The sequence below is a fragment of the Bombus terrestris genome, chromosome 9 (assembly GCF_910591885.1).
Source record: "Bombus terrestris chromosome 9, iyBomTerr1.2, whole genome shotgun sequence".
Lineage (NCBI taxonomy): Eukaryota > Metazoa > Arthropoda > Insecta > Hymenoptera > Apidae > Bombus > Bombus terrestris.
Genome location: NC_063277.1, coordinates 12,211,438 through 12,230,030, shown reverse-complemented (window position 1 = coordinate 12,230,030; position 18,593 = coordinate 12,211,438). Strand labels below are relative to the sequence as shown.

At 33.6% G+C, this 18,593-nt stretch overlaps 1 protein-coding gene across 2 annotated transcripts in view; it reads right to left on the bottom strand.

Annotated features, from left to right (window-relative positions):
* LOC100647267 overlaps positions 1 to 18,593 on the bottom strand; it is a 166,460-nt gene that overhangs the window by 100,152 nt on the left and 47,715 nt on the right. For both annotated transcript variants that reach the window (XM_012311732.3, XM_048408870.1), the window contains exon 6: positions 3,665 to 3,807. In XM_012311732.3, coding sequence (XP_012167122.2) covers positions 3,665 to 3,807 — 143 coding nt within the window. The remainder of the gene's footprint in view (positions 1 to 3,664; positions 3,808 to 18,593) is intronic.

The window sequence follows — 18,593 nt, the reverse complement described above, 5'->3', positions numbered from 1 at the left end:
CTTTTCATACAACCAACAGAGACGATTCATTGAAATTTGTTTTTCGGAAGCAGATTTAATTTTAAGAATTTCTTTTTTTTTTTTAATACAATAGAAAAATCAAATTTTGGAGGGTTTCGCAGTTGAGAAACGAGGCAAACGAGCGGCGATGGTGTACGGTAATTTTTGAAGAATAATTATTGTTATGGAATATCAGATATTATTTGTCTTTCACTTTTTCTTTTTTATTTTCGTTCATAGCATAAGTAAGTAGTATTGGTTTAATTTGGGACAAATAAAATAGTCTTGGATATAATCTACTGTCTGTTTTATATTTCTGTAGAGTAATTAAAATAGTTGTTAAAAGTAGCAGTATAAATCTTGGGAAATGAAGAATAGAATGTACGAAAGAAATTATTGTATGTAGTGAAAATGCGATGCAATGCAATTTGAAAGAAATTGCTGAATTTAATTTTCTTTTTTAGTTAAGGTAAGATATTTCGCAGTAAAAAAAAATGTGGAGTTTCTGTCGACAAGACGATAAGAAGATGTATTCGTAGCATAAGACTTTGTAATATAAAGGTTGGGAGAATCCTTAGGCAACAGGTAATAGGTGTTACGTAGGATGATGTGAGAAAAAGTGAGAAAGTTTGAAGAGTTTTGTAATTTTTTCCCGCAAGCTAACTTTCCCAGCGAAAAATTACCCGAGAGATTGTTATAAGTGATAAGAAAAGAGATATAGCTTCGATCTGAAGCTTTTCCACGAAGAAAAGAGAATAAACGAACTAGGAAATTTTCTTTGCAACGATTTCACAACTTATCAAGCTGAAAACTTTAAATAACTAATTAAGAGAAAAATCTTAACGTACGTCAAAAGAATAACAGAAATTGAAATTAGAATCACCATCGAAACTATCTCTCGCACAGTACAAATATTCGAAGAAACTTCTTCAATTTTTACTAGAAAATTAAATTTTTATTCGTTTTTTTTTTGGTTCCTAAATTAATCTATCTATATGCAAAGGGAACTTTAATTATCAATTTCATTGTGGAATATTTAATTAAAAAATAAATTAGAGGCAGAGAATACCAAAAAAGAATTTATTTTAATCTATTAGCCGGGAAACAAGAGTTAACTTATAAATTCTAATTCTAAGATTCTGATTATAAGAAACGTCCCATCTCTTTACGTGTCGTTTCAATTTTATTTATACAAATAAATTGTACCATACCTTTATCAAAGCTTATTAAATCTTTCATGGTAACTTAAAAAAGAATTCTACGATTCTAGAAATGTGTTGACAGATTAAAGGTAACATTTTTTTTAATAAAAAATATAATACAGATTAATTATATCTTAATATTAATAAATTATACTAAAACTGGGAAAGATGTTGATTTAGAGTATCTATTAAAATAAGCAAAATACAGGGTGTTTGAACAAAAGAAGATCAGAAGAAAGATATCCAAAGAAATAAGATTAAAGAATCTTAGCCAGAAACGAGTTGGGCCAAATCGAAGCACGATCAGGAAACAAACGAACGTTCGTTTCTTCCTGATACTCCTTTTAAACTTCGGTTCAGCCTTTATTTTTATCGAGAATCAGTTAACAATAACGGGAATTGGCTTTTTCTCCAACTTTCATTTATTCCCCTAGTCTGATTGTAAGACGCGAAACTAGAATGCTGCAAGAAGTTTTAAAAGCTACAAGAACAAAGGACAAAGTTGTCGGGAAGTTGGCCATGTTTCTTCGTAAAATTCTGTATGCTCGAACGAATGAACATTTCAAACAGCGCCGGATAAACTAAAACTGGAAAGCAAGGCAAACAAATGGCATAAAACAGCCTAATTAATTAAATGCACACTGACAACCTGCGCAACTAGAAATTACGAGATTCTCTTTGCTTTCAGACATTCTACGAAATTAATCGATCAGTTTCGTCGGTTTATTTCTCCTTTGACTTTGTGTATCTCTGCAGCAATTTATTCGATTACCACTAAATACATGTGCAAAATTTATTGACATTAATTTTCAATTCCGTTTTATGTCTTTCTTTGGTTATTTAAAATATTCATAATTAATAGCTCTATGAAGATTATAAATAAATATTTTGCCATTTGGAAAACATAGCTTGGGTAGATGGAAAAAATAACTCGGTAGAAAGAAAAATACAAAAGTATATAAAATTATCGATACTCCATTTCGGATATTTTATACGTCTTTGTATACTACATTCTCTTCTGTAGAGCATATCGATATTCCATTTTAGATATTTTATACATTTTTATATACTATATACGTTGTGTGCATTTTTATCTTCAAATTTATCCTACATGCATAAAAATTCACGGTGTAGTGATCACTATTGATAAACCTTTGGTTTAGCTCAGATATACAAAATTTCGGACGATGGAATTTTTAACCTTGCTGTATTTTTTGTGTCACTTTCAACTCCCTCGTGTTTCACTGTTATCAGCAAATTTTTTATGTTCGAGGAAAATAGGAGGGAATCGTTGCCAACAAATTTAATTTTTCACATAATTCACGTTCATGCTAAAGTTCTTCTTAAAACAGTGAAAATTCTTCTTCCTGCCAAAAGTGAAATTTCACGGTAAAATCGTTAGAAGAGAGAAAACTGTTCAAAAGATAGAATACATTTAATTGTATCAAAAATGGAAACTTTAATTGCAAATCCTCTGATGGAATTTGGCCCACTTTTTGTTCTGTTCCATTTTGTTGTTTACCCGAATTTTGCAATCTGGCTGCCTGCGCATCACAGTTAATCTAGTTTAGTGCCTGGTGCATATGACATTTCTGCATCACGGAGTTATTCGAAACTTCTACAAACTCCGTAGTTCATACTGGTAGTTGATACTTTGGTCACCGAGTATCATATTCGAAATTAAGCGGCTAATTCAATTACCAGGCCGTTATTTGCGTCATTTTCCCAACAATTTTACAGTCAGTCAATAAAACAACAAAGCGAACAACAGATGCTTCTCAGTTCCACACCACGAGACATTTCTAACGATTGTTGTATGAATGTTTTCAGATGTGCGTATAATTAGTGGGTGAAATCTCTTAATTAGCAGGAAATTAATATTTGAGATAAGAGACGGTAGATGTTAAAACGCATTACCGTGAATATTTTCTTTAACGTTTAATTCGAAGCTTCTATGTAAATTCAAATTGTCTGATTTCCTGAAAAATTAAAATACGCACGACGCAAATATTGTTTTTCAACGTATTTACAATTCCAGATAGAAAATTAGGATCTTCTACTTGGAAGAAAAAAACAAAAAAAATTTGCATGACGACATTTTATTTCTGGATTTCAATGTTTACCGATGGTGGAAAAATTATTTGTCTGTGAAAATTACAAAATCATACGATCAAATTTTACGTAGGTTTAATCGCAATGCTTCGTACAAAAACTTTTTATGAAAATTATAAATCTACATGATAAAACCTTATTATATACCCCCCCCCCAAAAAAACTTAAAAATTCTTTCTTTCAAGAATGGAAATTGGTTGGTAAAACTCGATAGCAATTTTTCCTCAGATGAAACTTGCACTGTTCCGGAGAAAAATGGGCCAGATATACCGTAGATTTAACGATGAAAAAATTGGATTGAGGGATGAGACTGACGCACCGTACGGAATAAAAAATCGAACTCAAATTACCTTGGGTGCTTCTTGCTACGACCAACTCAACCAGACCACGTGCCTTCTGAAGAATCGAGATTGCCTGTTCATGAGAGATGTTCGAGTCTAGTGGTTGTCCATCTATCGCCAATATCTGATCTCCCTCTACCAATCGGCCATCACTGGAACAGAGCAGTTCAAGGTTTAATGAGAGAAATCGTCTGAATTGCTCGATCAATTTCAAGCTGTCATAAAAATGCTCCCATATTATACTTTTATATTAAAAGCACAAGCTTTGCCATTTCTTTTTAATTCTTTTAAGGTTTACCTTGTATCTTTCAAACATTTCTTGGTCAACTATCAAATCATTCTTAATAGAAATGAAAGAGCATGTACAAAAATAAGGGATTTTTTAAGGAAAGAGAGAAATTGCTATGTCTAGAAGAGTTCGAGCGTCAAAGTGACGAGAATTAACTGGCCTTCTTCAGTTGAAAAGTTTATGTCGTTATCTGAAGAAAATCAGATGTTATTACTGTTCGATGCTCGTAATTACTATGATTGTCTTAATACGTGGAAATAAATAAAACAAGTTACGTTAAACGATATGAAAAATATAATAGGAAGAATAATAATCTTTCTGTTTAAACGTAAACCTTTATAATTTTGTGACTTGGTGACTCATAATGTTATTAACTTTAAAAAGTAATATTATAAAAGACATATACAATTTATAATAACTTAATTATAAAATAATATATTTGTACGATTCGTACACGTTACAACCTTACTGTAATTTGATAAATAATAATGAAGGAAATAAATTCCACAGGACGATAAGATAAAATCCAATAAAACGCATAATGGTTTATCGGAATATCGAAGATTTTATCAAACGAAGTTATTGCGATGCTTTCGAGGAATGCAAAGGAACCATATGTCGCATCAGAAGCGCTTAATATTACGCTCAGCGTCCGGTTTTCTACTAAACGGAATTTCATCGAACCGATTCGCTAATACATTCCCAGAGCCATTAGATTCTATTAACCGGACTAATTGAGATGGTCACGGTTAAACCTGCCGCATTTACATACCATTTCTCTGCAGCTGCGACGCAAATTGATTGTGATCATCGTTCGTTAAAACGCGTTCCGATTAAAAGCCAATTAGAACGTGAAGAATTGTACACTTTACGAGGAAATATTATTCAAAGCACGCAGAAACCTCATTAACAACATTATAACAGATAAAAAGTGAGAATTTATTATTATATTTCACAAGTGTAATTAAAATCACCTAATTTCGACATAATTCCACGAAATTCGATGCAATTACAATCTTATATGAAATTTAACGTAAACTATAATTTTCTACATTACACATATCATGTTCTAAGGGGTAGAAATCTTAATACAATAGGACTAAATATTAACTACATATTTTATAAAATACGTACAAGCGTTTACACGTTCGATCTTTCAAATCGAAATGATAATTCTAAACTACGAAGAATAAATCAAATCTCCCATTCAATTCCCAAGTCGAACTTCGATCGAATAACTTCGTTATTCCGTTTCATTCTGCACAATGTTACCTCTGCATTCGTTCCTATTCTTTCTAGGTCTAAAATTAATTAGTGTTACAAAACGAAAGATAACACCATTCCTGCGTATATCACCTCACGTTTTCCGCTTCAAACAGATGGATAAAACGAAGGACGACGTTGTAAAGAAAAGGAAAGGGGGAAAAAACGTTTAGATAACAGAATGTTTGAACAGTGAAGGATTCCGATAACAGTGATTCCACTGTGCCTCGTCTGTCACACGGTCGGTCGCAATCTGTCACGAAATCTGAAGTTCAAAAGCGAAAATCAACGTGACAAGACAGACCGTCAGGTGATCCCCGACAGTATACGAGCCGTAAGTTTTTTGGAACTTGTCCAGCTAGTATGGTGCCCTGTTCACGCAGGTGTGCCTCCGTTAACGATTTCCTCTACTTCGGAAATATTTTCAACGGATTCTCGTTCCAACTAATTCCCCGCTCCGACTGCCACGATTTTATCCTTTTTTTTTTTGCAATGGATAAATAACGATAGACGCTTAACTTTCTTATTGAATAATAGCAAATAGAACGTCGAAACAATATCAAGAAATTAAACATGATGGACATAAACAAAAGTATACAAATATTTAATTTTATCGCGTACGATTAATAAGACTTTTATTATAATATTCAATATACGAATCTTGTATTATCTATGGTTCCGAACGAACTAGATGGCGAGTCTTAAATCTTGTAATAAACTCGTAATGAATTTTTTAACCTACATTTTGGAACACCATTATAGTTACACAAATAGTAAGATGATAGACGTTGATCGACGTTTCATGTTTTCAGATGCTCATCGATACTATTTACTCTACGATACACGAAAGCTCACAATCGTCGTAACGATGGTTTGACGTGTAACGAATTTATAAAAATTGCACACGCCTCAACAGTTGAAAAAAAGTTACGAAAAAAAATAAATAAAAATTCAAAGATATATATATATATATATATATTCACGTTCAAGAACGATACGTTACGAAGCTTCTCCAGATTTTCCTATTCTTTGAATCCTTTTTTCCAATCCAGGTTTCTTCTGAACGTACTGTTCGTTCTCATAAGCTCACGTTGATACCATAGGATGGAAACGAGCTCATTAAACAAGAATAATGATCCCATTTCAGGAAAATCCAACGAAACGTCATTATCCACGTTCATCGATCCATCGATAAACGGGTCGAGAGTATTCTCTCGCAAGGGGTAGAAGCTTCGCCCTGGTAAAGGGTATTTAGTAGGCCGGATAGCGGTTGCGTTACCTAATTTCCGGCAAAGCGAATTTCACTGGCTCTGCTAACGACACGGTGTGTCACGATCACGCTAACCCATGGCCTGAATTTTCATGGATCAAAGGAGCGCCGATCCGTGACACGATTCGCGCTGTGTTTCGGATTTCATGCCTGCCACACTCGCTTTGGGATGTTTCCCGTGTACACCTGTTATATCGTTGAATCTCTCTTGTCAATTTCAGATTGCCAAGGAAAATTATGTTTAACCTTGCCATTGTGTTCTCCAGCCGTACCCTGTTGCTTTAACGAAGTGCCTGTTCCTGAAGGTTTGTTTCACCTAAGGGAACCTCTTTTGCCTTTGATAAAAATTGTCAAAGAATTTATCTTGATATCGTGAGTCTACTGAAAATGAAATAACTCCGGTTTGGAAAGTATTAAAGGGGAATCTGTGTTTCAATATTGTGTAAATTCTTGATAAAATTCTTATAGGATTTGTAAGATATTATTGAGAGAATTCTTGTAGCTTTGAGAAGCATTGTTGGAGGCATCTTTTTGAATTTTAAAATAAGCGCGTTCTACAATATTATGTCAAATAGTCCTCAAACATCTTGTCTTTAAAATCTCTTCTAAAATCGAGTCGCGTGTAAAATACGCTAGAAAATACTTCCAAATATCAAAATTATCGTACAACAGTAATTAAACACTCTTGTCTAATCAATATTTCCCCATTACTAGATAAGTGACTTTACTGAATAGATACAGCCGAAAAAATATGTATCCTTTATTTTTATTTCTTAGCAAATATTATTTTCGTCCCAAGAATCTCCTCTAAAATCGAATCAAACCACAAAATATCTCACCAGAGACCCAACTCTCAGTAGCATTTCCAACTACCAAGATTATCACATCGCAGTAATCAGTGTCGACGAAAATAAAAAAGATCGGTACCATGATATTTCAATTTCGTATCGCAAGTGCCGAGAGAGGCCTGACATTTGTTACTGTAAGAACCTTTCCTGTGACCTAAGAATAGTGCTCGCAATGCGGCGTATAGGAAGGAGAAGAGGAAAAAGTGATACGCTACCCTAAGCTTCTTCGGCCGCGACTCGTAAATTATAAATGGCAAGAATATTGCGAGGCAGGTTTCCTCGGCCACGGAGGGTGCTTTCAACAGTGTAGCATACAGAAACGACGAGTGAGCCCGCTGACAGAACACAACGTGGTTCCACCGATGGTAGCAGGAGGATCACGTTAGAATTTTAAGATCGCCGCCAAACATAACCTGTCAGGACTACAACATGTGTCAGCAAGTTTACGAAACGACCGAAACATCTGTTATATCTGAATATTTTCGACATGCATGTTGATTCTTGCTGTGTTGCACGGTGCAAGAATCGAAAATGTTGAACAGCGTTGGTATACTGCAAGCAAATGTTCATTCTTAATTTCTTTTTTTTTTTAGATTTATACAAAGAATTTGTATTTTTATTGAGACAAACGCTCAAACGTTTGAATAATGCAAACGAATAAAAACGTTAAAAATAAATAAAGAAATAACGAAAGGAATATACCAGAATTTTTTCGAACTTTCTGAAGAACTCTCGAAACTTTTAAATTATTTCTTAGAATTCTGTTTGATTTATAAATTTTCTCAGCGATGCTTGAAATATAAAAAATTCCGAGAAGTAAACACTAAATTTCTCCAATGAATAAATTAACTATTTAGATCGACTGAAAATTACAATAAATCAAACGGGATTATACCATATACCAATGTTCGATATGCCGATTTCGTTTTCTCTGTTAGCAATTTCCATAATTGCAATTGCATGTGAATTTTATGACAGCGTAAATATAACTCGTGCAAGTTTCAAAGAATAAATCAATAATTGTACATTTTGCTGTGGAATATCACTGTGGAAACCCAATTACGTTACGCTGACATCGATGAGAATTCAACGAGCTCCAACGACGTGATTGATTTAAACCAATCCCAATGTTTTTCGAGAGGTAACAATGCGTTCGATGATTAAACCTCGCCTTTCTTGTGCTCCCAGCAAAATTGATGATCAAGACGGAAGCCATCCCTGGCGAACAGTTTAAACGAAAGTTTCATCGACTTTTTCTATCGATCTCATTATCTAAATCGATACAATGGGGTTCATGTTCTTATCAATATTTTTGTCTAATTATTAATATAAAAAGTTAGATATTCTTCGTATAAAAAATGTGGGAGAAGATAAAGAATACTATAACTAAATAAATATTCCGTAATTCCTATAAAATATTAATTAAAATAAAATAACTATATATTCTACATGTGAAATAAATATAGAACAACTGTACAGAAAAATTGTTTTACTTATTAAGTATTATACAAAATATTATACTTTAAGTATTTTATATAATTTGCCATATGCATTCTGTGTATTCTTGCAGCTTCAAATCTGCAGTAATAATATGACTTTCGTTTAAAAAACAAGGAATTCTGCCTGAAAACAAGTCGAATAGCCTTGAAATCAACAATACTACTACCAGCAAGTAAAAATTTCACCGATCACGAGACCGTTTACCTTGAAACAGTTGCCCGCTGAGAAATTTCGTCCCGTCACGAAACGACAATGGTAACATTTGGAATGGTCAAGTTAAATGGGCCACCCTATATAACCAGAACTTGTACCCCAAACTAGCCAACACTTCTATGGCAATTCAATTATGTATTCGTCGTGCTTCAAGCGAGATATCATCGCGAACAGACGGCACGAGACATGTGTAATCATTCATACGTTAACTAGTCAACGCTCTGACCTAATCCAAATATAACCATTAATTATTGACTATGAATTTGACACGCTGATACGTTAAGCGTTTTGATTATGCTTATCGTAAAAAATCCTGAGAATTGTACTAAGCAATCTATGACCAAATGTTCCAGAGAAAGAATAAAAGGTACCAGCTATGTAAATATGAAACCGGAATTTTTGTATAGAAAATACACGTTTATTGTATGAAAATGATTAAAAATATTTATTAACTAGGGCCATCCTAGGGCAAATTCCGGTTTCATACTTACAGACCAGTCACACCACAACTACTCCACAACTCCGGTATAACTTCGGTACAACTCCGGTACAACTCCGTCACAACTCCGGCACAACTCCGCCACAACTCCGCCACAACTCCGGTACAACTCCGGCACAACTCCGGTACAACTCCGGTACAACTATGATATAAGTAACGAAATTTCGAAGTTGAAAACATAATTCTACGATACTTATGTATGCAGTTAATAAATAATATTTAATAAAATACTGTTATATAATGTTGTTGTGAATTCCCACGTAGCTTAGAATTCCTCTTCAGAAACAACTCATTCTTTTTTCTAGAATTCTTCTCTTCGTACCACTACAATGCTTTTTTCTTCTCTTTCTATTCTCTCGTGCTTTTTCTTTTTATTCTAATGGTATAGCATTCTTATGGTATCTACTGTTTGGTATTCTATCGATACTGCAAGTTGACTTTTTCATTTCTTTGTTACTTTTTTTGCTGCTAGAATTCCCCCCTTCCTAATCCATTACACATTTTTCTATCGCCCCTTTTGTTTTCCCCTTTTATTTTTCTCGTCATTCTCTCTATTGACAGAATTCCTTGTACAGTGCCATTTCGCTGCTGTTTTTCATTACTAGAATTCCTTGTACAGTGCCATACTGCTGCTTTTTTTCATTACTAGAATTCCTTCTTTAGTACCCAAATATCGTTGCTTTTTATTACTCTTACTTACTTCTTGTTCCTTAGAAGACCTTAGGTTTCTCTCGATGCTAGAATTCCCTCTGGAATCTGCTCTCAAGATAGAAATGCTTCCCGAATGTACACATTTTTCTACGTCTCAATTCCATCACGGGAAAACGCTGGAGGCTACTCAAGTGATAAATTATTTCCTCCACTGATTCATGATGGACAATGTCAACGCTGCTTATATCAACCTTGAACTTACAAAAATGTCTCAGGTTATCGTCAAGGATAATTTTGAAGAAACTGAATATTTTAATAACTGTGGTCGCAGAGGATAAAAGTCATTGACGAGTAAAAGATAGGGTAGTATGGAAGAGCAACATTTTATGTTTATTGGAAATTTCTCTTTTTCAATGCAGAATCCTTTATTTTTACCCTTTTAAATCTTTTAATAACCTTTCAATAATTAATAATAATTTCGATACATAATTTTTGCAAAAAGATATTAAGGTGTCTTAAAGTTATTAAAATGAATTAATATAGTTTAAAAATTACTATATTGAGATTAATCATTGTACAGTAATATATCTTTTTGTATTGGGTTGTCAGAAAAGTTTCTTTCGTTTCATAAGGTGATAATAGATGAACAACAATTTCTGTTTTATATTATTTTATTGAATTAGGTGTGATCCATTTCGTTCTATTTCTATTATTATGTTCGTAAATAATTCAATGTAAAACGAAAAACATTGTGCGTCTATTATTTCCTAATAAAACGAAAGAAACATTTCGGACAACCTAATATCATTAATGTAATAAGACGTAGAAAAATTAGGGGAAGAATGTCTACAAATCTCTATAATATCTAATCACGTATGCGAATTTTGATTTCCATTCCAAATCTTCCTTCATTAATGTAATCCATTTTAATTGAAAATTCCTTCAAATGAAACCCGACGTAAAAGGTTTGTGCAAACGTTTGCGATATCGATTTGCCAGAGCACACCTGATATTACAGAACTTTTCCAATTTAAAGCGTTTCCGTTCAAAAATTATCTGAAAACCTACTCAGTATACAATAAAAAAAAAAAAGAAAAAAAAAACAGAAAATTACGTACTCCGTCAAAATTATGTACTGCGTCGTCAGAAAGAAAATAACATTGTCACGAGAAAATGGCATAAAAACAAAACAAATTATTCCACAGAAATTCCAGGATGTATTCATGACGCTCGTAATAAATCAAACTATGCAAACTCCATAAATTTTCTTGACAACAATATTTTTCGAATCGTAAAGTTCCATTCTTAATACCTTGAGTTTCGAGAGAATGAAATGCCATTTCTCTTAGCAGTATAAGTAGCAAAACACGAATTATACTTTCCAGAGACAACGTGGCTCAATACTCTGACAGGATGATCCATCAACGTCCATAATTCAATATGGCAACATAATGTGCCGCTTATAGTGATATCAAACCATGAATCGTCTGCCCTTAATCCTTCCAGAAGCGACACTGTTCCTTCGACGAATATCGTTTTTCCGATAAATCACCCTCGTGAACCTTGTTTCACATCCGGCCACCCTTTCTGATCCAAGTCTCTGAACAAGTTTGCAGAATAATATAATACGTACATAATACGCACATAAATACGTATTTTGCTGTTGATGAAATATAGAATATTAAAAACCTTTGTCTTCCAATGAAGCGTTTATTTTAATAAACATTTTCATTTCTACGGCATAAAATTTTTCTTATCGCATAAAAGTATCAATAAATGATACGAAATGCGGTCGGTATAACTGCTTGAATCTAATTAATCGATGTACAAATGTTACAATAAATACAATAATGTGAAATATCTTTTGTAGCTACGATAGCCTTAACAATTCCAGAGCTACGAAACTTTAAATTATAGAATTCGAGAGCTTCAAAATTCCAAATCTTAGATTTTAAAGACATCGAATCTCGGATTTAAGAATCTCAAGATTTCGAAATATGACGCTTCAACATTCGAGAGATTTGGAATTTTTAATCTTACAACCAGGGAGCTCTGAAATCCTTTACCTTAAAGTTCAAGTCCTTTGAACACCCGAATCTCGAATAAAATGTACAACATTCACTGCCATATTATCAAATTTCTGTAATCGTAAGAAGGTGCTATTAGATGATACAAAATTTAATGTACTCTGATATGTTATTCATCGTTGAACAAAGAACACTTGGAAGGAATTCCGATGCGATTGATTATTTCTAATAGATCAACTACAATCGTTCATCGAACCATCTGTAAATAAAATCACATAGCCTGAGTGTGGCGTTTCAAATATTCCGAACGATGAACAATACTCGCGCACATCTTCAAATAGATACCTGTGCGCAAAAATCTATTGCGTCTAATATACAATCGCATCTTAACAATAAACCTTTATAAGCTATTTTCTGTGCATGACAAACTGAACTTGCAGACTGCTTCTTTTAAAACAAAGCGTCAGAAGAGAGGAAATCGTCGATAGAAGTCGTGTGTACAATTCAGCCAAGCATAAACACTTCACTGGCATGGATGCACGAGCGAGGATTGGCTATACATAGGTGAAAATTCGTTGATGCCAGTTCTCGTTTCTTGTCCCACGACTACAGATTAGAGTGTCTAAGTTGCTAAGCTCTACCACCGTGCTACACCGATTAAGGATCAACCACCTCTCGTAGTGAAATCTGGTAATTGGCATCCAGTTTTCCATAGATTGATCTTTACGTCGTTTAACATTTACGCTGTTTCGGCATTATCTAATTAATCTGTGAGAAACGATGTCGAGCTGAGAACTACTCTAACAGAGTCTGAATCTACACTCCAAAATTGCAAAATTCTTTTAGGAGTCTTTTGTTGATCTAAATTGGACTGGAAACTCGTGGAGGAACGACATAGGCTGTCGCAATAACGTCGTAAGATGCGTGCATCTTAGTTTTAATTAATTATAAAATAGATAAATACACTTACTTTTAATTTTGTAAAGTTCTATATAGTCGTTCTATGGGACGGGGGATGGATGTTGCATAGTATTTTTCTTTTAAATTTCTGATGATCCATTTAACCATTGTACGAGTGATAAATGGTGATATATGTTGCGCGGTGTACACTTGCTTTTAATTTTGTAAAGATCCATGTAACCGCTCTGGGAGATTGATGGCGCGTGGTGTATGCTCACTTTCAAGTTTTAGAGTTAAGTATTAGTTTTAACCCTCAGTTTAGACAGCCAACATCGCGTGTATCTTATCTTTAATTATCTTAATAAATTATTACTATTATTACAATATACTTAGTAAATTGTCAGTAACGTGCTGGGTGCTGAGAGATAACGAACGTCGTGGGATGCGTGTGTTTAGTTTTAATTAATCTTCAGATAAATGCAGCGACTTCCAAAATTGTTGCAGCACCCTTTGAAACCGAATAACTTTCCTAAAATTAGGTCAAATTGTCTTGGGTCTTCTTTTTCTTTTTGAGAAGTTAGACAGATTACTTTACTAAATTACGTATAAAATAAATGTTTGAAAAAATTGCAACTGGTCGAAATCGAGAAGAAAAAAGTAAAAGTCATATTTTTCGATTTCTTTTTTATTTGGCCTTGAAACGAAGATTTAAAGAACACATTTTGAACATTTATATCTGTTACACAGATGCTGAATATTTTATTGACACTGGTTGATGCGGAAACAAGCTACGGACATCGAAATATGTAGATTTTAGGTCGGAAGTCGTGAAAACGTAACTAGTAAGGCTACGATTTAATGTACCTTAGGTTAGTATCTATCTAGTGTCTATCTTTAGCTTACCTTTATACCTTTAAGTTGGTCTTAGTTGTAAGATCTATATTAAGTTCATTTTAGGCCCCATTGTTGGACGTCGAGGGACAACGAGGAACTTATCTTTTGTTTCAAGTCTTAGTTTTAAACCTTAGTCTTAAGTCTTAATTTTAGGTCTTAACCTTAAGTCGCGTCATTAGTCTTAAGCTTGAGTTTCGATATATTAAGTTGTCCCAAAAGTTTCTTTCGTTTTATAAGGAAATAATAGATGCACGACATTTTTCACATTATTTTATTGAATTATGTATGATCATAATAATAGAGATAAAACAAAATGAATTATACATAATTCAATAAAATAATATTAGACAAAAAATGTTGTGCATCTATTACTTCCTTATAAAACGAAAAAAAACTTTTGGGACAACCGAGTATTTGTGAAGATCGATGTATTTGACCGACGTATTCATCCACAAAAGCAAGTTTTTGGCGACGCTTTTGCTCTTTTCGTTGGCCTTTTGCTCTTCCCATTGCACGTATTTTGTCTGTTCGAGCTATCATTAAATTGTGTTGCAAGTTTCTAAAGCAAAAGTACGTGAAATTATAAAGTTATATACTTCGCTTCCGATTACAGAATAGTGTTCTCTGTTCAATTTGTAACTTCATACAAGACTAGTTCGAATTCAAATCGCTATATTGAATCGATAACATCGCATGTGATAGAGAAATGGTAAGGGAGTCAAATGACCCTCGAACGAAAATGCATAGAATGTCACATCTATTCTGTTCTTAATCAATGGTTAGATCTATGTTTTACGTACAATAAATTATCTTCTACTTCCGTCTGTATGCAATGAACTAGATATATATTTAAGGAAAATTACTTCAAAGGTATACAAGTTTCTATTGTTCGACAAACTGAATAAAATATCTCAGTCGTAACTTAAAGAACCATTTCAAACGAAACCTTCCACGTTTCTTACTTCTGTTTCATTCCTTTTGTATTATTCCATTTCGCTTTAACGACGGATTTTAAATTACGCGCCAATTTAATGCACTGTTTATCTACGAAAACGAAGAATAGTAAAAGATGTTATTTCAAAGATAATATACATATAGAGACTAAGTAAAAAGATCTAAAATACCATTTAAATGAAACTTTCAAAGTAGACTAGCCTTTTTACGGTTTCCACTTTATTCACTTTGCATTTCTTTTATTTTCTTTTCAAACTGCGCGCCAATTTAATTCACTATTTACGTTAAGAGAACAGACGATGTTAAAAAAGAAAGTTATCCAAAGGAAATGTGAGATTCTACGGTTCGACAGACTGAATAAAGATTGCCAGTTACCATTTTAACCTCTCAAATTAAATTACACTTTTATGTCTCTCTACTTCTTTATTTCCATTTCAAAATACGCGCCAATTTAATTCTCTGCTGCACGTTCGCTAAACGAATTAAGAACATTTGTTTTCAACGTATTCGAGCTATCATTATTAAACGAACTGAATAGAAATCTCAATTCTTATTTATTATTCAGTTTGTTGATAAATGTGTCAAAGCATTATACTAACTTCCTTTCATACATTCTTCTTAACTAAAACGCTTCACTCCTTAAATATTCCGTACTGCCATGACTCGTTATGGCTTATATTACGTAAGTTATACACTTTAGCACAAAAATTGTGTGATGAATGAAACTCATCGTTTCGATACAAGCGACGAAGCACCTGATCATTTATATTCGTCACTTTTGCTACAACAATGAAGAATATATACTATATATTCAACATCTGCACCAAAAACTTTTGCTAAAGACCCGTAGAAAAATCAATCATGGAAAACTAGTTATATAGATGTGCAAATATCAACGCAAAGTAATATCGAATAAATAATACTTTGTTTCTAAACTAATGAACAGCGCAGCGATAGTTATCAAGGTAGAGCAATTTGTACTGGATTAGACGTAAAGTTGCACACGGTCGATATCGTTTAGAGGCGTGCTCAATTGGTTTACGTTGTCGGTTTGGAAATGATTAGTATGAAACTGATCACGGAAATAATTAATCCTGCCGCAGTACGATCTACCGCATTCCTGGAGCGCGGTTACGCGTGTGCGTAACCGAATTGATTCTGTTGCTATAGCCACTCATTAATCGAGATCGATGAACTGTACCCCTTAACGATCGTAATTTGACTCTATAGCTACGGAGAATATCCACTTTTACACAAATTTTACTCGGCCAATTTTTATCCACTGAATCGTAGAATATTTTAAAAATGTATCTTCTTCTGAGAAAATTAAACGTGTAATTTTAATATTCCAAATAAAACTGGTGGATCGTTTCAAGAGCACACGGAAGAATCTCGTGATTCCATTTCTATTTGGTTCTTTTCACGTTTGATTTTCATTATGACATAGTTGGAAAAGTAGAGTAGAAATAGAAAAGTGAAGTCAAAGGTCAGCTATTTAAAAGTTTCTGGCTTCTGTGGCGATAAAAAAAAATTGTTGCTTTCCGTCAGCAACCAAAAAATATACTACGTGAGTACATTTTTAAACATTCAACGGCGCTTTAAACGAATTTAGAATAATTGTATATTCTATTTTTAGAGCGTCCTGCGGCATTTTATGCATTTATATGAAATTTAAAAATGCAAAGGTGAACAGAATTAATTATATTTTTTTAACAGGTTGACCTAGTCTCACGAAAACGTAAATTTGTATAAAAATTCTACTTACACCTAACAATCGGTAAAATATATGTATCGGATAATTTCAGTCTAGACCATCAGACGTTACTATAATATCATCCTAGTTGAAAATACTCTGGGAACAAAATCGTTCTAACGTCTCGCGAACGTGTTCTGTTCATACTGTTTCCGGCTGAATGAAAATCCTCTGTAACGCGGGTGCAGTTTCCTCCGTGAAAAGTCGTCGAGATTTTATCGTACAGCGACCGTGCCACCCAGGCGCAGAACGCTCGGCTCGCTTTACAGAAACATTGTGCACGTTGATGTAAGGAAAAAGGAGTTGCGACGTGCGAGCAAAGACGGATAGAAGGGAAGAAAAGAGGGGAATATTTAACAGGGTGAGCGTGGACGGGTGAAAGGCAGCGTACGTGAATGAATAAAGGGCAAGAGAAAGGAGATTTATTGCACGACGCCAAGTGCGGTACACCTTGTGTATGCTAAGGGCGGAATAATGAGCCACCAGTGAAATTATTCGGATGAATGGACAGCCGAAAATTTGCCTGCAACATCGGAAACAGCGGATTGCAGAGTTTATATTGTGACATTGAGTGAGCGAATGAATGTGGGATATCCTGTTGCAAAAGGTCGGATGAAATTTTTAAATCTTTCGCGGTTTGAATCGCCGACTGGTTACCTCGTCTCTTGAATATAGCATAAATTCTTATATCGTTGGAAATACGAGGGTATAAAATTTTGTTGAACGTTTCTTTTATACTTTACAAGATAAAATTATGTGAAATTCTGGTAATAGCGAAGGCTACGACGTGAAGAAAAATACCGAAGTCTTTGAATTTCTTTTTTTACAATGGCTATTTGAAAAATTCGACACAATTTTCAAATTTGCTCACGCTTATAGATCGCATTGACTTTGTAATTCAAAAGCTGCCTACGTTCGAGTACAACGCGACTTCAAACAATGTTGCAGACCGATATCGTTCCCAATTCGACTTGCCATCGTGGTACCGTCCAAGATAGAACTTATAAACAGCCTTACGTAAATAGAACCCATTAATCTTCATTCCTGTATATTCCAAGAAGTGTCCAACGTGCACTTTGTAATCGCCATTAAGCTTTCGATGGAAGCGTGTAAGAATAATATTCATTGAAAACCACGAAAGGAGTAGCTAAATATAGCGAATATTGTCGAGTCTGGATATTATTTATATTCTTCAAATTTTATTCAGTTGTTTTCGAAACTTAAATTTGCTTAAATTTGAACATGTAACAAATAATTAAAAAATCTTAATTTCTGAGGAAGTGAAGAATTTTAAATGCTATAACTATAATAGAAATTGATAAAATACTAAGAGATAATATTATTCACGCCAAAACTAGCAAAGATATTTACCTAAATTGCATAAATTTTGTAAAATATTTTTTAAATTTAAAACTAGCAAAGGAATTTAGCTAAATTGTATAAATTTTGTAAAATATCTTTTAAATGTTTATCGTATTCGCTTCTTTTTTTTAAAATTTGCTTAGAATTTGCTTAGAATTTATTTTGAAATTCTAATGCTTAGAAAAGCAACAAATTTGAATATTACAACCGTAACGAAATTTGATAAGAAAGCATAATGTTTCTTTTACGAGAAGTTTCTCAGTGACGAGAGTCGATTTTAATCTTTTTGAAGAATATAACGCAGTTTCTTTGTTAGTGTTTAATTACCGGATCGAAGGACAAACTCAGGCTCGTTTAATGTAGGATGTAGACATCTTTCCTTTCTTTATCTCATTAATAATTCGCGATGGCAAGAAGCTGTTATTGTACGACGATAGAAAAACCTCATCATAGGGTTTCTAAAGATTATAAAAGGCCACGAAGATGTTCAAGTAAACTGCAAATTTTAATCGTCA